The sequence below is a fragment of the Heteronotia binoei genome, chromosome 8 (genome assembly GCF_032191835.1).
Source record: "Heteronotia binoei isolate CCM8104 ecotype False Entrance Well chromosome 8, APGP_CSIRO_Hbin_v1, whole genome shotgun sequence".
NCBI classification, from domain to species: domain Eukaryota; kingdom Metazoa; phylum Chordata; class Lepidosauria; order Squamata; family Gekkonidae; genus Heteronotia; species Heteronotia binoei.
This window is the reverse complement of record NC_083230.1, coordinates 90,806,860-90,834,134: the sequence shown is the minus strand read 5'-3', so window position 1 is coordinate 90,834,134 and position 27,275 is coordinate 90,806,860. Positions and strand designations below refer to the sequence as shown.

At 42.2% G+C, this 27,275-nt stretch overlaps 1 protein-coding gene across 1 annotated transcript in view; it reads left to right on the top strand.

The window, feature by feature from the left end:
• POLR3B (RNA polymerase III subunit B) overlaps positions 1-27,275 on the top strand; it is a 92,790-nt gene that overhangs the window by 59,504 nt on the left and 6,011 nt on the right. Inside the window, exons 24-27 of the mRNA XM_060245573.1 lie at positions 16,987-17,090; positions 18,338-18,504; positions 22,392-22,505; positions 24,887-25,060. Coding sequence (XP_060101556.1) covers positions 16,987-17,090; positions 18,338-18,504; positions 22,392-22,505; positions 24,887-25,060 — 559 coding nt within the window. The remainder of the gene's footprint in view (positions 1-16,986; positions 17,091-18,337; positions 18,505-22,391; positions 22,506-24,886; positions 25,061-27,275) is intronic.

Here is a 27,275-nt window from a genome sequence, read left to right as displayed (position 1 = left end):
TATAGAGAGGTTATGAAGTCCTATGAGATGGCAGTCAAGGCCGCAAAGAAAACTTACTTTGCGGCAGAGATTGCGTCTGCAATTTCGCGCCCGGCACAACTGTTCAATACAATTCGGACCCTTACTACGCTGCCACAGGGCAGACCAAATATTAATGAATTGGAAATTGGCTGTGAGGCTTTTGCGGATTTTTTTGCGGATAAAATCGCATCGCTCCGTTCCGACTTCCCTGCCACATTGGATACAGCTAGTGGACCTGAGGCTCCGTGCCTGTCTTCGGATTGTGTCCTGGACGGCTTCGGCGCGCTCAGCCTGGAAGAAGTTGACAGGATCCTCCTATCTGCACGCCCAACAACTTGTAAATTGGACCCATGCCCCTCCTGGCTTATTAAGACCTGCCAGAGGGAGCTAAGATATCCTATACGGGATATCATAAATAGATCCCTATTGGAGGGACATTTTCCATCAGCGCTCAAAGAGGCGGTGGTCCGTCCCCTCTTGAAGAAAACAACGTTAGATCCGACCGAATTGGCACACTATCGGCCGGTATCGAATTTGCCCTTTTTGGGCAAACTTATAGAGAGGGCAGCGGCGTTGCAGCTACAGGGTTTCCTGGAGGATGCTTCTGTCCTTGACCCCTACCAGTCTGGTTTCCGCCCGGGCCACGGGACGGAGACGGTGCTGGTCGCCCTAGTGGATGACCTTCGGCGACATCTGGATCAAGGCGGCTCGGCGGTGCTGATGCTGTTGGACCTATCGGCAGCGTTCGATATGGTCGACCATCGGCTTCTGGCGTGCCGCCTTGCCGACGCAGGGATCCAGGGGTTGGCCTTGCAATGGCTTTCCTCTTTCCTTGACGGTCGGGGACAAAGGGTGGCGATTGGGGAGGAACTGTCCCGGAGACACACGCTTGATTGCGGGGTGCCTCAAGGGGCGGTTCTTTCCCCGATGTTATTTAACATCTATATGCGCCCCCTTGCCCAGATGGCCCGAGGGTATGGGCTGGGTTGCCATCAATATGCTGATGACACCCAGCTCTATCTGCTTATGGACGGCCGGCCCGCCTGCGCCCCAGAAAATCTGGACCGGGCGTTACAGGCAGTGGCTAGGTGGCTTAGGCTGAGCGGGCTGAAGCTGAACCCGGCGAAGACAGAGGTCCTTTGCTTAGGTCGCTGCGGCCCGGGAAGGGAAATCCCCCTGCCAGTTTTTGACGGCGCTCCGTTAACAGCGTCGGGCAGGGTCAAGAGCCTGGGGGTGCTGTTGGAGCCTTCACTGACGATGGAGGCTCAGATAGCAGCCACTGCCAAATCCGCTTTTTTTCATCTTAGGCGGGCGAGGCAGTTGGCCCCCTTCCTGGAACGTGACGACCTGGCAACAGTGATTCATGCTACGGTCACCTCGAGGCTGGACTACTGTAATGCCCTCTACATGGGGCTACCCTTGTGCCGGACCCGGAAACTGCAGTTGGTGCAGAACACTGCTGCCCGGCTGTTATTAGGGCTCCCAAGATGGGAGCACATTCGGCCGGGGCTCCAGGGTCTGCACTGGCTGCCAGTAATATTCCGAGTCCGGTACAAGGTGTTGGTCATTACCTTTAAAGCCCTATATGGCCTAGGACCTGCCTACCTTAGGGACCGTCTCTCCCCACACGTTCCCCAGAGAGTACTACGCTCAGGTTCACAAAACCTGTTGGTAGTCCCCGGGCCAAAGGAGGCCCGCCTAAAATCCACCAGGGACCGGGCCTTCTCAACAACGGCACCTTATTGGTGGAACCAGCTGCCGGAAGAGGTGCGGGCCCTGCGGGATCTAGGGCAATTCCGCAGGGCCTGTAAGACAGTCCTCTTCCGGCAGGCCTATGACATCAACTGACAATGGAAACATCATGGATGGAACAAAATGTATTTATAGGCCGCCGGTTCTATTTTATCTTATTTTATCTTGTCTTTATTAATTTATGGTTTGATTGTATTTTTAAATGTTTTAAGCTGAAGTTGTTGAATTATCATGTTGTAAGCCGCCCTGAGACACTTAGGTGAGAAGGGCGGGGTATAAATCTTAATATAAATAAATAAAATAAATAAATACTAGAAGCTATCAGTCATTAGGAAGTGTTTTAATAGTCAGTTTGAATTATTTTCATTAAATGTAAAGAATTAATTCAGCCAGTTTCCTACTTCTAGGTGAACATCTTGCCTATAAAAAAATGGCAGATTGAACAAATTGACCCAGAAATTCTCCGTTCAATACTGCTTTTTTATTCATATGCTCATGGAATTCAGTTTATGGTCTTACTCAGCACTGTTCTGTGATAGCCTTAAAGACCTACTGGACTTTTATTTTGAAGAGAGAAAAAAATGTTATGTACAGTCACCATAGCAGTGCTCTGTGTTTAACTGCTGGGACTGAAAGCAAGTATCACAGGCAAGAGACTGAACTGACTATTCCATACATTCATATTTTAAAAAAACATTGTAAGTCGAATACTTAGAATAGTACCTTCATTAAAATACGGGGGGGGGGGGGGTGTAATTTTTTTTTGTTTTCATAAGATGGCTGTTGATAGACTAATAGCCATACTAAGTCTTGTTATAGTCTTACTGTAGTGCCCCTTCAATAACTCCTGGTGGTTGTAGGTTTTTTTAATGTATTTATTTACATAATTTATAGCCTACCTTCTGACTGGAACTCAAGGTAGATTACAGAAAACTAAATCAGTACCATGGACAGAGTGGGACACCGAGAAGACAGTGCAGTAGGATTTGACTTGTAGAGATCTGGAAACCAACCCGAAGGCAAAAATTACATAGCATGAAAGCACAAAAGTGGAGTTTACATAGAAAGAGCTTACTCAACGACAACAGATAGTGTATGACCTATACTCATTTGTATAATCTACAATACAAACAACCTTTTACTCCAAGCTTGTTACAGTTACAGTTATTGTTATAGTACAGCAGTATTTCTTGTGCAAAAAGACCTCCCAAATAACTCAGGTTAGCTTGTGGAAAGCCAAGACAATGAGAACATTCCTGACTTCATCAGGCAGACCATTACATAAGGTGGGGCTGCAACAGAGAATGCACATGTACAGGCAGTTTTTTATTTTGCGGATTTTCAGGGTGGTACCTGTAAAAGGTCCTGTTCAGATGAATGAAATTGTCATGGCAGAACACAGAGGAAAGAGAGTCATGCAGATATTAGGAACTGAGGCCATGGAGGGCTTGGTCTTGAAGAACATTATGCTCCCCACTTTTGATGGGGTTCAGTTGATGCTTGCTGACTACATTAAGAGCCTTGGGGCTATACCAGACTCAATATTATTGTTGGAAAAGGAAGGTAATGCAGTTGCAAAAAAAGGCTTTCGTCCAACTCGTCCTTGCTTGAAAAATGGCCCTGTACCTTGATACCACTAATCTGGTCACCTGAATCCATGCTGTGGTGACATCAGGACTAGACTGCCATAATGCACTGTACTTTGGTCTCTCCTCAAAATCAATTCAGGAACTCCAGATGGTGTAGAATACTGTGGCTCAGCTGTTATTGGGAGCTGGATGGAGCATGTGTATATATCTGGATCCAAAACAGGTTCAAAAATAAAGAACTATGTCCATAGCTTATGGCCTAACCGTTTAAAATTGACCTCTATGAAAGCTCCAGTATGTTGCTTGATTCGTTAAGGACTGCTTCTCAGTAAAATACAATAAATGTTAGACCTGTGTCCTCTGGAGAACATGTCTACCTACTCTTTCCCATTATATTGGTAAACCTAACCTCTGATCTACTTGCCCCAGTCCACTATATTGGAAGTCCTGGCCTTGGACCTGCACTGGAGCTTAGAAAACTTACAGGTCATGTATAACAGAGGTGGAACAATCACTGTCAGAACCCTGTCTAAACTAACAAAAAGGAAGTTGCTTAAATGTTGTTAACCTGCCCAAACTACTTATTTATTCAAATATTTATATTCCACTTTTCCCTGTGACTCAAGGCAGCTTACAAATCATGCTGAAAAGCATAATGGGGATGTGCAAAAAAAAAAAATAATCATTTTTTTCTAGCTCCATTATAGTCTATGGGGACCATTATAGTCAATGGGCCCCATAGGCTATAATGGAGAATCAGTCTAGGGGTATCTGGAGCTCTGAAGGGGGCTGTTTTTTTTAGTTAGAGGCACCAAATGTGCAGCACAGCTGCTAATGCCTCTTCTCAACCCCCCAAAGCCCCCCCCCCCAAATTTTAAAATGATTGGACCAGGGGGTCCAATTCTGTGGGCCCCAAAAGGAGGTGCCCCCATCCATTGTTTTCAGTGGAAGGGAAAATGTCTTCTAGTGGGCTGAGGTAAAAATGCCTGCGCTGCCTGCTAAAATTTTGTGTGCCAGTACCCTGTAGTGCAGCTTAGAGGGGTCTTTGGAGGTTGATATTGATCCATTGGGTGGCAGCTGGAAGCACCATTTATTGGAGGGACAGAAATCATGAGGAAGCAGGTATGGATGAGGGGACTAGAAGTGCTGATTCTTGAGGGACAGATATGGTGAAGAGATGTGTGGATGGGGGGAGACTGGAAGCAACAATTCTTGGGGGGACAGAAATCATGAGGAGGCAGACCTAGATGGAGGGAGGCTGGAAGCAACAGTTCTTGGTGGGACACAATTCAAGAGGAGCAGGTTGGGGGAGGCTGCAGGCACCAATTTATGGGGGGACAGAAATTGTGAAGAGTTGGATGTGGGGAAGGGGGGAGATAGTGACCCTGGATCTTTTACTCCCCAAGGTCCAGTGAAGGGTAACCCAGCAGGAAGGCCAGCTCATCCATCAGGGCTGGGTCCAAGTGTGAGTGGCGAGGGTAAGGATGCCTCTCAGTTGGGAGAACACTTGCTCACTATGGACACTGTTGAGGGGGCAGGAAAGGAGACTCATGGCCATATAGGGCAGGTTGGGCCAGATGGCAGCCTTATGTGACCAGTACTCCAGGGGATTGGAGCCAGCGGGCACAGGGGCTTGGAGAGTACTCTTTCAACATCACCTCCACTGAGCCCTCCAACAGGGCACAGCTGGCCTACCTGATGCGACCAACCTCCCAGCTTACTACTGAGGACCAGTGCTGGGGCTCCTTCCTGGTTTGGCTCTGGGTGGCTGAGGGCTGCTGCTGCTGGTCCTCTTCTTTATCTCCCCTCCACCAGCCTCTTCTGTCCTCTGTTCCCTCTGGCCATGTTGGTTGGCCTGAGGCCTCCGCAGTTGTTTCCAGGGGTTCTGCCTCCATTGCAGGAGCTCTGCATTACAGAGAGCAATGCTGCCCTTTATACGTGGGTCACAAATGTAGGGGATGTCACATTCTGTACTCCCCCTCCTTGCAAAGAGGATGCAACCAGGTGGCCACACCCACCTACAACTTCTCTGCCAAGGCCCTGGCCCTTGGGGGAAGAGCTGCCCCTGGTCTAGTGTGGAGGCTGGTGCCCAGTCCAGTGTGATTGCCTCCTTGGCCTTCCCCTTGGCCCTTTTGTTTGACTGGGCCAGCGTCCTTGTGGGAACGATCTTCTGGAGGGTGGGCTGCCTGGAGGTTCCACTCCCACCCACAGCACCCTCAGTGTGACTGATGGAGGGGTGGGCTCGAGCTGGGAGCAGCCCCAATGAGTTGGGATGTGGAGGGGCTGGATGCTTGTCCACCACCCCAATTCACCACTCTCAGATTTAGGAACTGCTCTGGTTTGGGCAGTGCTAGTAGCTCTTCTACCTCCGAGTCAATCCTCGAAAACAGATTGGGCAAAAGAGGCTCTGCCTCTGAAACCCCTGATGATACCTCAGTATGTCTGGGCAGTGGACACCAGTGAGATGGCAGGACAGGTTTGTTCTACAGGGACAGAGACTGTGGGATGAGGTGGGGTGGACTTCTCCCCATGATGAGCACCCCTGTGGGCCCTATCCCCCACTTTCACCCTTATGGCACATAGGGGTGTTGACAGTTAGGAGGGTGGGTCCTCAGCCAAGGAATCCAAGGGACAGGTATTGAGTCCTGATCCTACCAGACACCATCCCAGCCAGGGACAAGTGTGCAAAACTCCCACAGAGGGAGACTGTGTAGTTCCTCAGCTGAGGAACTCACTGGCTGAGCCCCTTTGCTTGGCTGTAGCAGAGGGAGAGGTGCCTCAGAGCCCTGAGTTAGCACCAACACTGCTCACAGTACGGAAGAATGACATCCAGTTCCTTCCTTCTCTGCCTAACTGCCTGCTGCCAAGTAAAAAGGGCTGCATTTGAGCTGGGGGGATATATCCATTCTTCTCCCATAGAGCAGAACAGGAGCCCTCATTTTGGCAGCCAAAGCTGCCTATCAAGCTGTGGAGGGCCACTAGTGGTGTTTCCAGGGCTGCAGAAGTCTGTCCCCCCATTGCTTCGACAATTAATTAATTGGCACCAGTGTGTCTGGCTCACAAACTGATGTCACAAATCACATGAACTATGTGGGAAAAAATGCCGGTTCGTGGGCAGTTTTTGGGAGACTCAATCACGAACCACAACCTAGGAGCAGTTTCATGACAAAATTAGGTTTGTGATTAGGTTTGTGCCCATCTCTAATCAGGACTCGTTTGAGAGAATATTAGGGGCCTTTTATATCAATAGCTTGACTTTCATCAAATAATTTTAAGTGACGTTCTAAGCATCATAAGGAGACCATTATCTCACTTATTTCTGGTTTGTCAGATGAAATCCATTGTTAGATTTAAGGAGGGCCAAGAAAAGCACAGATCTAGTTCCAGCTTCCACATATACTAGATCGTTATATTTCCAGATTTCCTCTCGCTTCTGTACATGTCCCAGTGAAGGGGAAAAGTTAGATTCCTTTGATGTGAAAAAGCAATATATCACTTCTCTGAAAGAACGTTTTTCAGTCTGTCATGTGAAAAAGGATTAACACCTCCAACAAAGGTCTTGCAGATCACAGAACTAAGCAGCAGTGCTGAACAGTATTCCTGAAGTGGAAGAACTGTATTTAGGGGGGGCGGGGGTTGAAATAGCAAACAGAAGCTGTTTTAATAGCTAAAGATCCAAGATAAAGGCTTAAACCTTTCTTGAAGTATCTATACAACAGTGTCTGAAAAGACAAGGAAATGATTTCGAATTCATAAATGTTATCTTTAGTAAAATGAAGTTCTTATAGGCTTTTAATGCTGGGACAGAACAGTTTGCAAAACATAATTGCTCTGTAGTATCCATTGCCTTTTACAGTGGGCTTGTCTGGAGTTTAGCAGGATTGTTGATAAAATCACAGATCTCACAAAACTGATATTGGGGCATATTTATGGTGGGTAAATGTTTTTTAAATATTTAGAGTTGTGTCTGTTCTGCTGACAGCAGAAGTTTCTGTCAGCAGATGGAGCCTGTTCTGCCAATGGAAACGTCCACTGTTAGTTGTATCATTAAATACATCCAAAAGATTTTTCACTTACTGTGTTGAATGTATCTGAAGATCCTTTGAGATGTTTATTATTTCATTTTATATTTATTTTGCTATTTAGTCAGCAAACTCCTAAAGCAGTTTACATAAAATAATCCAATGAATTCACAATAAAGTGACAATGCCAGTAGATACGGCACTCAAACAGAAGGTAAATGTTAATTCACAGTTCTGACTAAGCCAGTTGAAACTGTAACTGATGATCTAGGCCACAGCAGTACAATTGAAGGAGTCTTTCCCCCCTTTTTTAAAAAACAAACAAACCTGTAATAAACTGTAGTTTGTGGCACCTTCAACTGTACTGACCCTGGCAGGTCAGGTCCCCGCTGGAGGTCCCCGCTGCTCCCTCTGCTCTGGGCTCAGCCCCTCAGACTCACCACATGGGGGGGACCTGACTTTCCACTTATGCCAGAGGATTCCACACTGGCAGAGTTGCAGCTGTTCAGAACAGGCAGAGGTAAAGCTCCAGTGACCCAACATGACCCAGGCCACTGTGTCAGCTGGGTGGTGGAGCAAGGAGCCCTGTCTCAGAAGGGAGGAAAAGCCAAGCAATCCAGCTTCCCCACCCCATGCCGAGGGTATAGGGGAGGGAATAGGCCTACTGCGATGTCTCTCATTGGGCAAGGAGGCCCTCACTCTCTCAATCTCCTTTGAGGGGATGGGAGGATTAGTGGATTCTGGGGGCAAGATGGGTCTGGGAGGCTGATTTAAAGCCTCAAGCTCAGAAAGACTGAGGAGGAACAGCATGAGTTTTTTCAGGGGAAGGTGGATGGTTAGAGAAAGACTAAGAGAGAGGGGCAAAGGTGCCTTCAACCTCCCTTCTCCTGCCATATCTGAGGCTTGACTGCAGAGCTTGAACTGGCTAAACATCAAGCCCTGGAGGAGCCTAGCCCTCAGAAGACAGTTCCAGTTTGTGAATTCTGTTATTCTTGTTTGTACATGAAGAAGGGATTCAAACTCTCCCTTAACTTTCCCACGGGGGTGCCAGGACCTGACAAATGTCCAAGAGTACTTCCTTGAAAATAGAGTTCTTTGGAGAAGATGCCACATAATCTTACGTTATCTTTGTGCCACTTATAAACTTCTTTCATTTTAAGGTGAAAATGACAATCTGTTGAGTACTACATGATTTGGAATAGTATGGATTTTTTAAGAGAGTAGATTTGATGTCAAATAATGGAAGATGGAGGACAGGTTGCTTTAACTGAACAAAAATTCAGTGTAAAAATGCAAATCATTTTTGCATTTCATTTTATTTGTTGAGTTCCTAGTCTACTCTATTTCAAGGTTTTGGGTCAGATACTAACACTGAAACCACATTTCAAAACTTACATTAAATGAAATTGAATACAAACATTTTTCAACCTTTTCCATTTATTTTCTTCTGCTTCTAGCAAGTCCAAGTCATAAGACTATAAGACTGCCAACCTTCTGATTTTTTTAAAAAACTAAATTCTGCTTAACTTGCTATTCTCAGAGTCAAGTAAGCATTTTAACTCAAATAGCAAACAGGTAACCTTCTGACCCTTTTCAGTAAATCCTTCCCCCTCCCAAATTACGGTGCTTTAACTTTTTATGGCATAGAATAAAAATCTCCCAATTCTGTTTTCAAACAGTAGATATCCTAAACACATTTTCCCCCTGAAGCCATTGATTCATTCAGCAATGTGTATTTTGCAAAGTTCCTATGGTTATTGTTTTACAATGCTCATGGAAGAAGCTATTGTAAGGGTTTCAGTTAATCAGCCCTTTGTGTGCTTCAGACTATGCAAATTTATCACATCAGACCATTCAGCAGCTCATGGGAAACCAGTGTACAAGCTGTATTGTCTTCTAGCACCTCCTCTCATTTAGAATGGTTTTAATAAGGAAGCTAATCAAGTTTACTTATGTATTATTTATGTTAATTTTAATCCTGTTCATTTTTACATCAGATGGGACATACATAGCAAGTTATATGACAGAGCCACAAATGATTCAGCAGTAGAATAAAACTAGAATGGATTTGTGTTATTTTGCATTTTCTGGATTTAAAAAAACAACTGCTGACTAGATGATCATGTCATATTTATTTCCTTGGGGAATTTGTCTGCTGCCTATCCAGAGTCCTGCTTGGAACATCTTTTTAATATTTGCAATGCTTTGAAAAACTATTTGGTTGCAAACTCAGACCCCAAATTGTGATGTTTATATTAACTGAGTTTTCTTTTTAAAAAAAAAAAAATAATAAGGTTATGCAGGCCTTTTATTGTGAGTGTGGCATTATCTATCACTTAGAAGTTGTAGTGCTAGCTAACAGGTGAATTTTTAATGTACTTTTAAAACCATTGCCACACAGTCTGAAACTACAGGCAAAACAGTATAGAATAGAGCACATAGGGTAATAATGGTAGAAGAAATAAGGCAAGTGCAGAGTAAGGAAGTCCTAAACTTCAGGATAGATCTTGTGGTAGATGTGTTGACTGAGTCTTATATTACGCCCCACTTCCAGTCACTATAACACTAAAGCACTCGTGGTATTTTACTGTTGCTTCTGACTGCTTAACTGTCCATGCTGTTGGTCATCTTTGGAGCGCAAGTACAGTGAGGTCACTTTTTATCAGAAACTTAAAAGTGTTTTGACAATATGAAAAGTATCTTATCCATGTGATAATGTTTTCTCCCATGGTTACACTTTTTTGATGGGTGAGTTATACAACTTCTAAGAGTTAGAAAAGCAACACTTTAGGACATGTGTAAAAGGACTCCTTGATTTTTGCACAAGAAAATATGCCATATTTTTAGAGAGTGTCATTTATCATCATTGGAGTATCTTTTAAGGTCCCAGGCCTGAAAATTGAAGCCTCATGGTTACGTCCATATACCATTCACAGGAGGCTCTAAATTATCAGGTCCTTCCAACATTCTTCATGTTACAGGCAGGTTGCTTATGCTACTAGTAGTGAAAAGCCATTTCCTTGGACCATGAGCAACAAGAGTGGATCACATGGTTTGGTCATTTAAATATCCCAGCTGCATAGGAGCTATATGTAGAAATATAGCTCCCATGATAGTAAAGTAGTTTAAAGGACCCTGTATCTATTTAGAGCCAGGTCTAATCATATAAATGCACATCACTGCTACCTTTGTGACTAATAAAATAAGCCAAAGAATAATGTACATTCCCATTTTATTCTGTGTGGCAAATATAAATCTAAATAAAACCTGCTTTTGGTTTTTCATTGATATTTTATCATTCCCTGTTTCAGTTATCTAACTGTATTAATGAGTATACCTCTTTCCTCAACTCTCTCATACTAAAACATTTGGAATGGGACACAATTGTCATCAGTTGAAGTCCAGTACATTTCTTTAAAAAGTAACAACTTGTATAGAAACCTCGAGAGTATGATCTTTACAAAAACTTTATTGTAAAGCAAGACAGGTCCATGACCAGATTGTTCTTTATAATGCATCTATACTATAAGGAATATGCAGATATGGTATCAGGGGTCTACAATACTATTCCAGTGTTTGAGCATACCTTTGAATGTAAGTGATGCTCAAAATCTTACAACAAAGACTGTTACCGTATGTAGAACAAGAAATGCCAGATGTTCAAGCTGAGTTCAGAATAGAGTTACTGGAGATCTTATTGCAAATTTACATTCATTAATGGGATATAGAAGAGAATTTCAGAAGAAAACCAGCTTGTGTTTCCTAGTTTATGACAAAGCTTTTGGCTGTATAGATCATGAAAAGTTATAGTTGGTTTTATAAGAAATGGATGTGCCACAACATCTGATTGTTCTGATGTGCCACCTGTGCTCTGGACAAGAGGCTACTGTTAGGACAGAATGTGAATTAACAGAATGGTTTCCAGTTGGAAAAGGTGTCAGACAAGAATGTATTTTATCTTCCAGTCATCTAATGAGATCTTTGCTCAGAAGATATAATGAGAGCTGGATCTGATTTAGATGAATGTGAAAATTGGCAAAAGGAACCTTAACAGTTTGAGATATTCAAATGATGCCACATTAGTAGCAGAAAATAGCAAAGACTTTAAATGGTTCTTGATGAACCATTTAGCTTGGAGAAACGTTGTCTGCAGGGTGACATGATAGAGGTTTACAAGATAATGCATGGGATGGAGAAAGTAGCGAAAGAAATACTTTTCTCCCTTTCTCACAATACAAGAACTTGTGGGTATTCAATGAAATTGCAGAGCAGTCAGGTTAAAACGGATAAAAGAAAGTACTTCTTTACCCAAAGGGTGATTAACATGTGGAATTCACTGCCACAGGAGATGGTAGCGGCTACAAGCATAGCCAGCTTCAAGAGGGGGTTAGATAAAAATATGGAGCAGAGGTCCATCAGTGGCTATTAGCCACAGTATGTATATATATGTGTGTGTATATGTATGTATATATAAAAATTTGGCCACTGTGTGACACAGAGTGTTGGACTGGATGGGTCATTGGCCTGATGCATCGTGGCTTCTCTTATGTTCTTATGAAGATTAAAGCAGAAAGTGCCACAGCAGGATTACAGCTGGACATCAAGAAGGCAAAAGTAATAACTACTAGGGAATTACGGGTGGGCATTTGGCCAGCGCTTCGCAGTCTGCACTGGTTGCCCATTGAATACCGGATCTGCTTCAAGGTTTCAGTTCTAACATTTAAAGCCTTATGCAGCCTGGGACCAACATACCTGTGGGACTGTCTCTTTCCATATATGCCCAGGAGGTCATTACGTTTGGCCTCCCAACATCTGTTGGCTGTCCCTGGCCCAAGAGATGCCCGCCTCGCCGCAACTACAGCCAGGGCTTTTTCAGTCCTGGCTCCGACCTGGTGGAATCAGCTCCCTATTGAGATCCAGGCCCTTCCTGGCTTATTAGCCTTCCATAGGGCCTGTAAAACGGAGCTGTTCCACCAGGCTTTTAGCTGAGGCTGTGGGCGTCTATTCTTGATCTGCTTGGCCTCGCTGGCCAGCACTGTCATCTGTGCTAGGAAATGGAATAAAAACTGCCATCTCTATGAGATATCATGATGTGAGATGGCTAGGCGGGGCAATATGTGATGACATGGTAATCTGAGTGCTGTTGAGTTGTCTGTTTATAGAATGTTTTAATTGTATTTTATTGTTTTATCATATGTTGTACTCTGCCCTGAGTCCTACAGGGAATGGGTGGAATAGAAATATACTAAAATAAATTTAAAAAAAATAAATTACACAACTTTAAGGATGATGCTAAAGAAACTGAAATCTTTCAAGACTTCTGTTCCTTAGCTCCATCACCAACCAAAAAGGAGACTGCAACCAAAAACTCAGAAAGAGATTGAGATTGGTCAGGGTAGCCATGAAGCAGCTAGAAAAGATACTAGGGCATAATATTTCCCATTACTATGTGTGGTGAGAAAGTTAGGCAATGAAGAAAGCTGACAGGAAGAAAGTAGATTAATTTGAAATGTAGTGTTGGAGGAGAGTTTTATAGATACTATGGACCACCAAAAAGACAAATCAATGGATTCTATATCAAATCAACCCTGACCTCTCCCTATGGTCACATTATGAGAAGACAGAAGTCACTGGAAAAGACAATAAAATGGTAGTAAGAGTTCAGGGCAGCAAGAAAAGAGGAAGACCCAATAATAAAGGAAGCCGTGACCGTCACTTTGCAAGAGCTGAGCAAGGCTGTTACGGATAGGACATTTTGGAGGTCATCATTAATTCATAGGATCACTATAAATTGGAAGTGACTTGACAACACCACACACACTTTTAAATGTTCTTGAGTCATCAATGGAAAATGCTGAAAGAGGTGTTACTACTTTAGGTGTTTTATCAGCATGAAATAGGTTTTGTGATAAATTTATTGTGTTTAGAATAATTTTTAAAAATCTTTTGAATATGCAGGGGGGTGTTTCTCATTAATTTTTATATAAATGAGCCAGTTTGATGTAATGGTTAAAGCAGCAGTCTGTAATTTGGAGAAACTGGGTTTGATTCCCCACTCCTTCACATGCAGCTGCTGGGTGATCTTGGCCAGTCACAATTCTCGAAGAGCTGCTCTCTTAAGAGCAGTTCTCAAAGAGCTCTCTCAGCCCCTTCTACCTCACAGGGTGTCTGCTGTAGGGAGAGGAAGGGGAAGGAGAATGTAAGCTGGTATGAGACTCCTGAGTGAATGGTGGGGTATAAATTCAATCTCTTCCTCCTCCTTCTCTTCCTTCTTCCCCCCGTTAATGAAATTCCAAAGAACAATATCATACAACTTCAAATTATTCCGTTTCAAACAGTATTGAACAACTGGAATCCTTTAGTTGTAGAAAGCTAGGGCAATAAACATTCTTGTTCACTTCAGTGGATACATCAGTTTGGAGTGGAAGCTAAACTTCACAAGCAGTGTTCTATATAAACAGTTATTTGTACCACTCTGTATCCATGAAACTCAGCTTCCTACAACACTGCTCAGATGAGAAATCTTTTTTAAAAATAAAACAGACAGTTCATGGGGAGCTAGTCTTTTTGTGTCCCCTTGGAAAATAGAGGAAATATGATTTCTGCCCTTCCTCACCTCCCACTGTTTTCAATAGGGCTTGCATTAGATAAACTCTTATTGGGTTCTACCCAATACTTCTGTCTTCTCTCTTCAATGAACCTGCTCTTGTTTTGAAACCAGACAGACAGACTGTGCTTCAGATCATGAGTGCCATGCTGGCTTTTTCTCTGGTCACAGTCCCACATTGAGGAGAAAGTGCCACTCAAGATGTGTAATGTGGATGCAGCTGGCTCCAACTTTATGGTTGCATCAGTCACATCCTGCTCACAGATGCATATGGTTGCTTCAGTAAGAAATATCTCTATGTTCAGGGTCTCTGAATTAGGCATGGCAGAGTCTTTTTAGCAATGGCCTCAGTTTCATAGAACTACCCAAAAACTGCCTGTCCCCATTTTTTAATCTGTTTACATTTTTGCTGTAGTTCTGCAATTTTTGTGCTATGAAATTTAATTGAAATATGTGTAATTTAAATGTTGATTAATGTGTTATGTTAACATTTGATGCTAATATGGAATGGATGTGTTTTGTACTTTAATGAGTTTTGTCTAATTAAGTGAGTGCTTAATTAAATGGAATGGAAATAAAACTGTGCTTTGGAGACATTAATCTATAGGCATGTTTTGCCCCTTAACTGTTGAGGAGACTGGTATACACATTTCTTATCTGAATATGTATTATGTTGACTCATAGAATGAGTCTTAAAATATGGATCTGAATATTTTGCCTAATTCATCCACAATTTCTGTTTTCTTTCCAGAACTCAGGAGTTTATTTTTAAAATATTAAATGTGAAATTTAAAGCAATACATGTTATATTTAAAGCAATACATATTAAACAAAGCTGATTATTAGAGGGTATATTTGTATCTTGAAAGAGAAAAAGTCTTTCAGTGCTGCTCCTTACAGTGCGTTTCTTTCAACAAACTTAAGTCTTTAAAAAAAATCTTGAAATTTAAGAACGTTAACTTTTTTTTTAAGAAAGGAGAACGTCTAAAAATTTGCCTGATGTTGAGTACTTTCCCCCCTTCTCCAGATTCTGTCTAAATATTTTGTTTTAACATCTAATCTCATTATGCTGTCTTTGTGTTTAACTTGTATTAAAATCTGTCAGCTATGACTGGTCTCATAAGCACAGTCAGCGGACCAGAATAAGTTAATTATTTACTTGTGTCACTAGTGCTCTTCATCTAATGAAATGCACAGCTGTGTTAGATCTGCAGTTGGACGTCTCGATCCCATTGTTATACAAGTCAGCAGAGGGTAGAAGCCGCTATGATGGAGAGGCCTCGGCTCTTTCTGCTGTTCTGCCTTTCTGTGTTGATTTCATGGATCTTTTATCATTCACTTTCACACAAAACAAACAACACAGTGGCTGTCTGCTATGGGAACTGTCTTGGCATATAAAAGGGTTTCAGTGCCTAAAGTAATTTTAAGTTTAGCAAAGATTTAATTTTTGGCTTACAGGTGCCCTTTCGTCCTGATACAAACACTTCCTTTAATTCAGAAGGGTGGGTAGGAGAGAGAATGTAAATTTGGTCAACCCCACAGTAAATATAATGTGGTAGGTCTGCTGCATCTTGTTCATATGTGAGAAAATTACTGGATGGGGGGTGTTCTTGTGTGTTACTGCCATGGAATGTGTCATCGCCATGGATTGTGGGGTGTGTGTTTTTTTTCTGCAAATCATGAATTCACTGTTTTTAATAAATGAATGTTCTTGGATTTGCTGCCTTTCCTGTTGTATCAATTCCATTCTGTTAACTGCAGCCCTATGTATCTAGTCCATGTTTTGGTTTTACTTGGGTACTGGAAGAATTGCTCTCCTTGAGTGGACACAAATATCACCATTCTTCCCCTTTCCCCATAAACAAATCCCTGTTGGGTGTGCATGAAACATCTCTGTAGCTCAGTAATGTAAAACTGTTGTCTCCAGTTCACCAGAAGGATCTAAAATACACTACCCAATTTAGTTTGAAATTTAAAGTGTTCTCCATGGGGACTGGGAAGTCTATTAAGACATTAGATTGTGTGCCTTGATTCATTTTAGCCCACTTATAATTAGGCAGTGGGGTTGGATGGTTTTCACAGACAGTATTGCAAGCTTCTGGGATTGCTGGATTTACGCATCCTCTTATAGAAATACTTGGGGAATATAGAAATAAGACAGTTGGGCCCATGAAACCTAACATAACCAGTAACTTGAGTTGGCTAAGTAATGGCAGGGAATGCTTGAGTGCTATTTTATTTACCACCTCAAAAGCCTTCGTTCTAGTCTGATTTCTATGGAGGATCAGGTTTTTTAAAAAATGAAACATGATTTTTGATGAACATCCTAACAGCATCCTCCACAGAATATATACAGTGATGCCACCAGATTATCTTACATTGGTCATTGGTTAAAGTCTTTAAGCAGTATTGCAGAGTTGGGGGGAGGTATGTTCAATTCCATATAATAATATACTGTCATCCAGTAATATAGTCCATTCCCATGTATGTTTACAGCAGTGTAGTAGAATATATTTTGCCTGCTGACTTTTCTGATACTTGTTGAGATTGAAGCCTTGTCGGAAGGGGAAAAGGGTTCATGCTTTTCCTTATACTATTTCTCCTATAAAAATCCTTCTCCCACAGAGTTTCTGTCTTCCATGTTTGGGTGGTGGTGCAGGAACTGTATAGTGTATTTGTCTTCTCCTGTGGAGCAGTCCCAGGAGTGGGTGGGATTTCCATTGGGAACATGGCATGGAAGAAAAGATTAAAGCCTCCTTCCCCAGTCCAGAGTTGCCTGTCTGCTTTGACTGATTTTAAGCCTAAAAACCCTTCAAAAGAGATCTGACCCTTCAATTCAGTTCTCAGGGAACTATGTTGTGTAGGCTAATGCAAAACTTAACAAAAGTGCCCCATGAGAGAGGAGGGAATACAAGAGTGTATAGTAGTTGACATTGACACTGCAGTACACATTGGGTTTTTTTGTTGTTGCTTGAAATACACTCTTATGTTCCAGGGGTTTGTGGACTGATTGTGCCTCAAGAAGATATGCCATTTTGTGACACAGGAATCTGTCCAGATATTATCATGAATCCCCATGGCTTCCCATCACGTATGACGGTCAGTAATGTCTCAGGTTAAAGCATTTTCAAAATTGGATGTCCCTACTTCTTCATACGTAGAGATAAGTTTTAAGAAAAATGCAGCCTTTCACATCATGCATTTTTCTTCATAAGGCAGAATGGACCAGCCAAGTTAGCACTGTGGAAAGTTGTACTTCCCTTTCCTGACCATAGTTGGTCTAATATAGTTGGTCCCATGCATATTTTATGTCTCTTATTCTCCTTGCCAACACTCTTGTCTGGCAAGCTCATATTCCTAATGACTGTTGTAGAGGGGAAAGCTGGTGACAGTGAGTTAGTACCTCCTTTAGAGGTTGTCATCCTGCCTATAGATAAATTTGGTAGAGATTGATTTGTATAGCCTTCATATCTGTTTACTTTTCTACCTGCTGCTGAATGAGACATGAACAAAGCAATGAATTGCCTAAAGTCAAAACGTTGCTTGTCCCCGGACTTTCCCAGTAGGGTTCTGTTTGTCTGCATCCTGGGTATTCTGTCTTATTTAAGGAGGATATCCTGGATCAGGCTGCTCATTCAGTCTATCTCCAGAGGCAGAAACAAAAATTCCAAGTAGTAATTTTGATTAGGAGGGTAAGAGTATTTTCCTGGTTCCAGCCCTGCCACAAAATAGTGAGAGGCACTAGAGAAATAGGGGTTGCTTTGATATCTGGTAGTCCATTCTGCTTTTTGGAGAGGCAGCACAGATTTCTGGATTTCAAGGAAAGGGCACAGATTAGTTTGGCCCACATACCTGCTATGCTGGTGAAGATTAACTTCAGATTTCTTTCTAAGATCCAGTGAGCTACTTCAGGTGCAAATAAAAGGGTCAAGTTGCTCAGTGGGATACTGATTCTTCCCCCCCCCCCCCCCAAATTGGGACCTTCCCCATGCCATTATCACAAATTGCTTTTGGAAGCTGCCTCAGTTGTCATACAGCATTGGAGGGGGGAGAAAGGAATCAAGGTGGCTTGCATTCTGAATGGGATTTTACTGTTCAGCAAATGCAGGCCCAGATCCCTAGGGATCATTAAATTAATTAACCGGTAATTTGCATCCCAGCCTAAACCTACATCATTTTGTGTATCCTTACCTCTCCCCCTCCCCCAATGGATTATATCTTATTTGCACTTTAAATACATATAGGGGGAAATAGCTGCTTTAAGACTGACTTTTTAGAGACAGATTTCAAAGTGAGATGCAAAAAACCCCTTCCTTTTGATTTTTCTTCTGTTTTCTATTTTACAGGTGGGAAAGCTAATAGAACTTCTGGCAGGAAAAGCTGGTGTCTTAGATGGCAGATTTCACTATGGAACAGCATTTGGAGGCAGTAAAGTTAAGGATGTGTGTGAAGATCTCATTCGCCATGGCTATAATTACTTAGGGAAGGACTATGTAACATCTGGCATCACTGGGTAAGAACCTTCTGTGAGAAACAGGGATAAGAGGTACACTTCCTTGTTATTTTTAATGCATTTTATTTTGTTTTAATACCTAATAGGACTGTGTTAAATGAGTTGCTTTAAGAAGAAGAAAAATTTCTCCTAAACTATCAAATTAACAAGCTATGTGTACAGAAAAGATGTTTTAAAATATTCTAAGGGATTTTGGCAGATGTTTTAACATGGTCTTGGAATAAGATTAGCAGCCTTAAATTGAATACAGTAGTAAAGTATGGTATGGAAGGCAGGTGCTTGTCCATCAGGACTTTTTTGTGCATTGCTTCTGCTAATTGTGGAGTCGGTCTGGCATTCTTGGCTTTCCGTTAACTTCCTGCTGTGTCAGTCGGACTTTCTTGAGAGACGTGGAGACAGAAATAGGAGACAGTTTAGGAACAGGACGAGGCCATATGGCCTGACATGCCTGCATTTTCAAATGCATCTTAATCCTACCTTTCTGCTTTCCACCATTTCCACCATAACTCTGTGCTCCCACCCATCCCACCTCTGCATATTTTGGTCCACTAACTTGAAACATCTGTTGATTTATTGCTTTCCTAAATAAGAAAAAAAATAACAAAGTTATATTTTCTAGGGAAATTCTTGTGTGTGGAGTATTTTTTTCTTTGCCCTATCTTTTGTCAGAAATTTCTGTCTAATGCATTTTCTAGGGAATCTAAAAAACTGCTTCACTCTGTTACAGTTTTCATCACAGGATTGTTCTTGTGGTTCATTCCTGTAAGCAAAATTATAGCATGGGATTCTATCAGAATTGTCAACCAAGAATTTAGGAATAGCTCAGAATGCCAAGCTATAAATTGATTTTGCTTAAGGGGATGGATTGTGGAAGCACTCCCATGGCTAGGAATCTTAATTGCAGAAGTAGCTCTCTAGGTCATTGTTTCTCAAACTGGTATTTAAGTGTGTCCAGACTGAGGTATGCTGTTTCTGCCTGTCCTCCCCTGCTGCAAATGCTTCCACTTTTCCTCTTAAACGTCAACGGAGTACATCCTGCTCCACTGATCTGTGTGAAAATCAGGAAGAACCCATGATCATGGAACTATGCATTTGGGGATCTTGGAGAAGGGAACTCTTATTGGCCCTTCTCCCTGATTGTGTGTGTTTGTATGTATGTTTTTATTGCATTGTTAAATATTTATATGTATTTTTAAAGTAGTATTTTACTGCTTAAATGCTACGATGTTCACTGTCTTGGGGAGGACTCTATTTGGATGGAAAGGCAGCAAATGGGAGAGTCTGTCCAGCAACTAGTAACTGTATGGTAGTAACAGGAAGGAGGGAGGAATGGAGTTTTGTTTCTCAACAACATCTAGTTTCTCAACAGCATCTAGTTTCCCAGCAACATCTAGTTAGCCACTGTAGAAAATGCAGTGCTGAACTAGATGGGTGACACATAGTTTGCCTCGGGTGCCAGAATATCTTGGGCTGACCCTGGATGGAAAATCATATCAAGTAAATTTGCACTTGGAGGAGTCACTACACCAAAATGGTTGGGAACTGCTGCCCTCAAGGGCCAACAAATAGGGTGCAGAGGCCTCGGCCTCTAATGCACATGTATCACCTCAGACCTTGTTGTTCCCAGCATCCAAACTGGGAAGGGTAAGTGCCCCCATAAGAAATTCTCTTGCTTATGATGCCGTCATCCTCTGTTGTCCTCATTGGCTTTCTTCTTCCTGTCTGTTTACTGTATTCTACATCTGTGCTCCAACGTGTATCAGAAGTTCCTGTCAAGAATGACTGCTAAAAACCGAGTGGGGAGATAACAAGAATGGTTTTACTTGCTGATCTGGTTTACTGTATACATAGGGGGCACCCTCTTGCAGGGCAAAGTGCTCCGCATATGGGACATCAGATAATAACTCTTATAGTTCACCTTTTATTTATTTAATGAGATTTCTATCCTGCCCTTCCCCCAGAATGGGGCTCCAGGTAACTCACAACATTACAATACAGTAACTTGGGTCCTTGGGCCTCATTACAAAGAATGTTATGAGTGTGACTAGGTTAATACTTTGAAAGCCATCTGAGACTCAGTGTGGTGTAGTGGTTCAGAGTATGGAACTAGGACCAGGAAATCCCAAGTTCACATCCCTGTTTGTCACTTAATGGACTTGGGCCACTCATTCTTTCTGTCAGCCTAGCCTAGTTCACAACATGTTGTGAGGATAAAGTGGAAGATGAGAGAACCATATATATTGCCCTGTGCTCCTTGGAGGAAGGATGGGATAGAAATGTATCTAGAGAATTTATATTTTGGTGGTTTTTTTCCTGTGCCAAACATGCCGAGAGCAGCTCACAAAAGACAGTAGAAATTTTAAAAAGCCTAAAAAACCAGCACTGTGGAAATAAATACAGTTCAAATAAACATTGGGAGCCTGTCACAAGGAACTGAGGCAGATGTCTTGGGACAGGGAGTTCTTCACTTTGAAGGCTTACTGCTTGTTCATGTAGATGTTGCTCCTGGGCTGCAGAAGGGGGCATACCAGCAAATAAAATATGGTCGTTTGGAGGCTCAAAGCAGGATGGTGGGTGAGAGAGAGTGCCTTGGGGAAGGCATTCCCTATGTAGTACTGTGCAAAGGTCACTCAAGCAGCTCTCCATTTTGCAAGTATCACATTGCTTATGTAAAAAGTATGACTAATAGAAATCGACATAAATGAGTTAAGATGAAACTTTAAGGTCAACGGAGAAAAATGAAAGGAGCCTTTGCCTTTTCAGTGATCTAGGTTTTCTTTCTCTATGCTTACTTTCACACTTTTCCCCCTTCTTGAGACCCATATTACATTAGCCCTAAGGGCGAGACAATCTCAAACTTTTATTGGATTACCTAGAACTCTATGCATAATGGAAAACAGGATTTGCCAGCTGAAGCTAACCATAAAGCTGATATAATAGGCTCTCAAAAGTGTAGGCCACAACATATTGGTTTGACTTGTTACATTGAATGCATGGACATATGAAGCTGCCTTATATTGAATTAGACCATGTCAGTATTGTCTGCTCAGACTGGCAGCAGCTCTCTGGGTCTTAGGCAGAGGTCTTTCACATTTCCTAATACCCAGTTCTTTTAACTGGAGATGCTTGGGATTGAATCTGGGACCCTCTGCATGCCAGGCAAATGCTACCACTGAACCACCGCCCCTCCTCCTCCCTTTTTTATGTAGCAAACGTATCTGCTGCCTCTGCAGAGACTAGCTCGAAGTAAAAACAATATAACATCATAAGCAACAGCATAAAATTATCAAGAATAAGGCATTAAAAACAAGGCAGCAATAAAAGCAGCATAAACCAATATTCTGCTGCCTAATAATATTTTATAATTATGTCCTCTGGCTAGAAACAGGCCATAAAAACAGATTATAAAAAGTGGAACCACTAGGTTAAATAAATGTTTTGGCCTGATATTGAAAGGAGATATTTAAAGGAGAGGCACCAGGTAGTCTCAATAGGAAGGGCACTCCAAAGTCTAGGACTCTTGCTGTGCAATCCTAGCAGAGTTATACCCTTCTAAGCCCATTGACTTCAAAGGGTGTAACTCTGTTTGGTGGTGGAAGGTTCTATCAAGTAACAGCTGACTTATGGCGACCCCTTAGGGTTTTCAAGGTAAGAGATGTTCAGAGGTGGTTTGCCATTGCCTGCTTTCATGCCATGCCCTTGATATTCCTTGGAGGTCTCCCATCCAAATGCTAGCCAGAGCTGTCCCTGCTTGGTTTCCAAGATTTGGTGAGATCAGGCTAGCCTGAGCTATGTAGGTCAGGTGTGACTGTTTAGGATTGCACTATTGGCTGGTTAGAACAGGCAGGTGTAGCAGTCCTGAAACTTCTTCTGTTCTTCCTTTTTAGAGAGCCCTTAGAAGCCTATATCTATTTCGGGCCAGTATATTATCAGAAGCTGAAGCACATGGTGTTGGATAAGATGCATGCCAGAGCTCGAGGACCAAGAGCAGTCCTTACCAGGTATGGCAGAAACATGAACATGCATTTTCAGTTTGCCTTATTGCATTAGGGTCAGGACTTTTTTTGAGCAGAAACACATAGGAACGCAGTATGGCCTAATATGCAAATGAGGTATGGCCTAATATGCAAATGAGTTCCTGCTGGGCTTTTTCTACAAAAAGCCCTGATTAGGGTTGACTTTCATCTTCTAGTGTCAGGACTGTTTTTCAGCAGTTTATTCCTGTACAAAATTCTGAAGAGAAGCTTGGATTCCGAAAAAAGTTTAAATGTGCCTTGAAAGTTGCAAAACATTATTTTGAAGCTGCAGTAAAACACTTCAGTGTCCTGTAAGCTTTAGAAAGGCTTTCAAAGAACTGATTACCACTTACAGATTTTACATCATATCAGTAAACATAACTGTGTGTGAAGAAGAAAAAAACCTCTCAATGTTAGCTGGACAAAAACAGATGCTTCGCTGACAAAAAAAAAAAGTATTGATGCTGGTTCCAAACAAAACCTAAAACGAAAATCCATGTGATGCTTCTTATTTAAGACCAACCAGGTTAACATTGGTGTAAATCGGGGTATCAAACTCATTTGTTAGGAGGGCCAGATCTGACACAAATGGGACTTCGTGGGCACAGGCCATGTGTATGATAAAATGTAATGAGTTAGTGGAGATATAAACTTCATAAAGGACACAGACAAACACAAAGTTTTTTTTAACTTAAAATACAAACAAAACTCTTGCAACTCCCCGGGTTTATTCAGATTGGCAATTGCTCTCTAGTATAATATTCCTCTTTGGCTGTAGGTTCCCAGGTTACAGTACTAACTAGGTCAGGTCCATTGAGCAGAGACAAGCTGGCTGAAAGCATCAGCCTTTTATTTGCAAGGACACAACTCCAGGAAGCCTGAGCTTCAGCTGTCTAAATAGGCACTTGAAACACATTGCAGCACAAAGCTACAAGGAAGATATGGAATGGATCTTCCATCAAGGTCTCTGGGCCCTATTTATCTGGGTAGAAACCTTATTGGAAATTCTACTCCATGTTCTGCCAGGATCTTTGATGAATAGTCCATTCCATGTTTTCCTTGCAGCTTTGTCTGTGCTGCAACCTGCAAAGACAAGGCAGAAAAGGCAGGGAACTGAAAGAGCAGGGAACTTTTTCACCCTTGCAGCTTCAGAAAGTGAGGACAGGAAGGATGCGAGGAGGGGGGAGAAAAAGCCCTAGGGGCCTGATTCAAGCCCTGGACAGGGTGGTTCTGGCCCACGGAATGGACATTTGACACCCCTAGTGTAAACGTTTTGAATTCTCTGCAACTGGTCATTGGGCTGCATGTTGTTGTTGTTATTTGTTTGTTTTGGTTTTTCTACATTCCATCTAGAGAGCTCAAAATCTTGCACAAAATATTTGTGCTATTTTGTTTGGTCTTAATAAATGGTATTCCATGGACTTTGTTGCTCACTCGGCAGCACTACTGCTGTGAGCCTAGGAAAAGATGGGAGTGGAGGAAAGGCCTCATGGTTCTGTACTGATTTCCAGCAGCTCATTGGAAACCTTCCCAAAATTAGGCGAAACCCTTTCTCAATCCACATGACATGTGTGCAGACCCAGATTCAGAAAAATGTGTGCGGAAAGAGAAACATACTTAGAACTGTTCTGCTAGAGCAACAATAGATTCAGGTGGTTAGCTGTGTTGATCTGAAACAAGAGAACAGTGTTTGAGTCCAGTGGTACCTTTAAGACCAACAAAGTTTTATTCAGGGTGTAACCTTTTGTGTGCATTCACACCCATGCACACAAAAGCTTATATCCAGAATTAAACTTTTGTTGGTCTTAAAGGTGCCACTGGACTCAAACTTTGTTCTAGGGCAACAACAGCACAAGTTTTAGTGCTCCCCACCATAGCATTCCATACACAATATTGGCAAAGTCAAAAAATTCCTTGTGATATGACTTGCACACATGGAAAAGAAAATTCGGATTCAGTAGCTTTAACTTAGCACAAGCAGCCTTGCAATGTTTATCTTTAGTGCTAGTGTCACATGTGCAGAAATGCTCTGTGGGTCCATGCCTGTGAAGACCAGGGAGAAATTTCATGCCCCTCTTAGAACTGCTTATGCCCTATCTGCGTAGTCTACTGAAAAGCATTATACCCATTACTAACTATGCCTTCCTCTGCTTTCTTTAAAAAGGTCATATATAGAACTAGCCTAATACTGGTTTTGAAAACAGAACTACACTAAAATTTTGACTAAAATTCAGACTCGCAGAATTAGGGACAGCGAGTGTGAGCCTTTTTAACAGCAGTCTGTTGATGTGGTTCTGTGGAGAAATGTGGTTTTGGTTTAAATAAGACAACATTCCGGAGCAACTCTTCCTGTTGTGTGTTCCAAGGCAACCCACAGAAGGCCGATCTCGTGATGGTGGCTTACGTCTGGGAGAAATGGAACGAGATTGCTTGATAGGCTATGGAGCCAGCATGCTCTTACTGGAAAGACTTATGATTTCAAGTGATGCATTTGAAGTGGATGTGTGTGGCCAATGTGGTTTGCTGGGATATTCTGGCTGGTAAGTAGACAACTTATTTTGTTTTCATGTTTACATGAGGCTTACCTTGAGTTTTGGTTTTGTCTAAGTTTCTACTTAGTTTTTGCTGCTTTTGCTGACAAATGAAAATATGTATCATAATAATTAGCATAGCATTTTGCAAATAAATTGTGTTTTGATTTGGATTGAAGAAGATACTTCTAATGCTGCATGGAAAGAAGGAAATCCCTTTATGATTTTTTAAAAAACGATGTCTTTATCTCAGGATGGAAGATAATGTCTCTGTTATTTTCACAAAGCAAGTGCTCAAAGATTATTAAAAAGTCTTTCTAGTCAAGGTTTTAGTGAAGTGTTTTAGTGCCTGTAGAGCTGCTGGATTATGTCTTTACAGGACAAAATAATTTAAAAGGAAACTAGACTCTCCCCTGTGTTTTTTGGCAGAAGATTATCTACTTGTCTGGAGATCTTCCAAGCTTTAGGGGGAAAATTCAAGTCTAAACTTTAGGAAAATAAAAAGGGCTCATCGGCTGAGTGTAGGAACTGAAACCAAGATGTGACCACATGTATCATTCCATGTTACCAACGGCTGACCTGTCACAGCATTTTCAGAAGAGGGGAGACCAGCTGTGTCAATGTCCTTTTTTTTCATTTGAGACCCAAATCAAAGAATACTGAAAATGCTGCCAAAAGAACTTCATGGAACTTGGAACTGTCCCTTTTCTCAGTGACTTGGACTTTTCATAGCAAAAGGAAAGGGAGGCCACAGAGACTGGGATGAGCAAAAACTCTTTTCTTTTCCTCCCCCAAGATTGAGTTTGTAAATAAGTTATTCTTACCAGTGTTTACAGTGCCTCCTCTTTTTTCTATGCCTTTGAGCCTGTATCTTGGGGAAGGGAAAAATAAGAGGTTATATGGATTTTTCTTTGAACTGGGTGAGCATTATTTGGCACAACCATAGCCTGTGACTTGCCGAACCCTAAAAAAAACTTCTTGGAGTCTCAACTGCAATAGTCTTTACAATAGCATAATGCATGGCCTAGGATAAAGATGTTACGGAGCTTAAAGCAGTGGTTGCAAACATGGTGCCTATTGGTGGGTTTCCTAATGCCCATTTTTTTTCTTTTTCTAAATCACAAGCCAGTCCTGGCTTTCCTTTCCTTTTTCCTCACTAGAGGAGGAGGTGCTTTAAAAGAACCCAGCAGGGCATCAGTTTTGTGTTTTCAGAGAGCACCTATTTAGAAACAGATGTCTGCATCACGAGAAGGTGCATGGCTTGCAATCTTTCAATATTTTGTAACTGGCCGTAGTGCCCAGTGGCACCCATTTGTGGTGGCACCCATTCCATATACTCAAAATTCCAACAGTGTCCACAAGCTGACCAAGATTGGGGCCCCCATCTTAGGAGGGAACAATGAACTCAGGGAATGTACTAGGGTAGCTAAGTAGAAGGAGGGGTAGGGAGGGTGGGGAAGGAAAACAGGGCAAAGCACAGGAGTAGCCAAAAGGAGGAGAAATGTGATAGGCTGAGAACACAGTGATCAAATGAGTGGCTAAAGATGACATAGTCAGAGGTCACCGAGAGAAAGAATCAAGGGGCAGATTTTGTTCATGGCCTCAAGAGTGGAGGGTTAGGTGATCTTTGGTGGAAGGCACAGACTGAACTAGACAGCTTTCTAGAAAAGGAAATCAAAGGGCCAGTAAAGCTGAGAATATTGGAAGCAGGATGGAATTTAACATACTAGCAGCCAAGGCCACAAATTTCTAGTTCATATTGCAGTGTTTTTCTAGCAGTAGTGATGAAAACATACAGTGTTTGGCTGAGCTAACAACATATGGAGAAGGAAAGTCAGAAAATTCTCTTACTGCCATTGATTGAACTGTTTTGATTCTTTGTGGGAGGACAGCAGGCAAAGGGGGAGGCAAGAGTGATCTGAGAAAGCAGTTGCCCCAAGAAAGGAAAGTTGGGAGAAAAAGAACAATCCAAATGAATGGATAAAAGAGCATAGGCAAAAGTCTGAGGAGAAAAGAAATAATTTGTAGGTAAAAGATGCACATAGCCAGGAAAGCCAGAGTCCACTGCTTTGGAATAACAAACCAAGTGTTTGGATACAGTCCCCTCTGGCGACAAATGTCATCAAGTTGCAGCCAACATGTGGACACCCTGTAGGGTTATCAAGACAAGAGATGTAAAGACAGGGCTAGTGCCAGCTTTTTTTGCACCTTATGTGAGGCTACA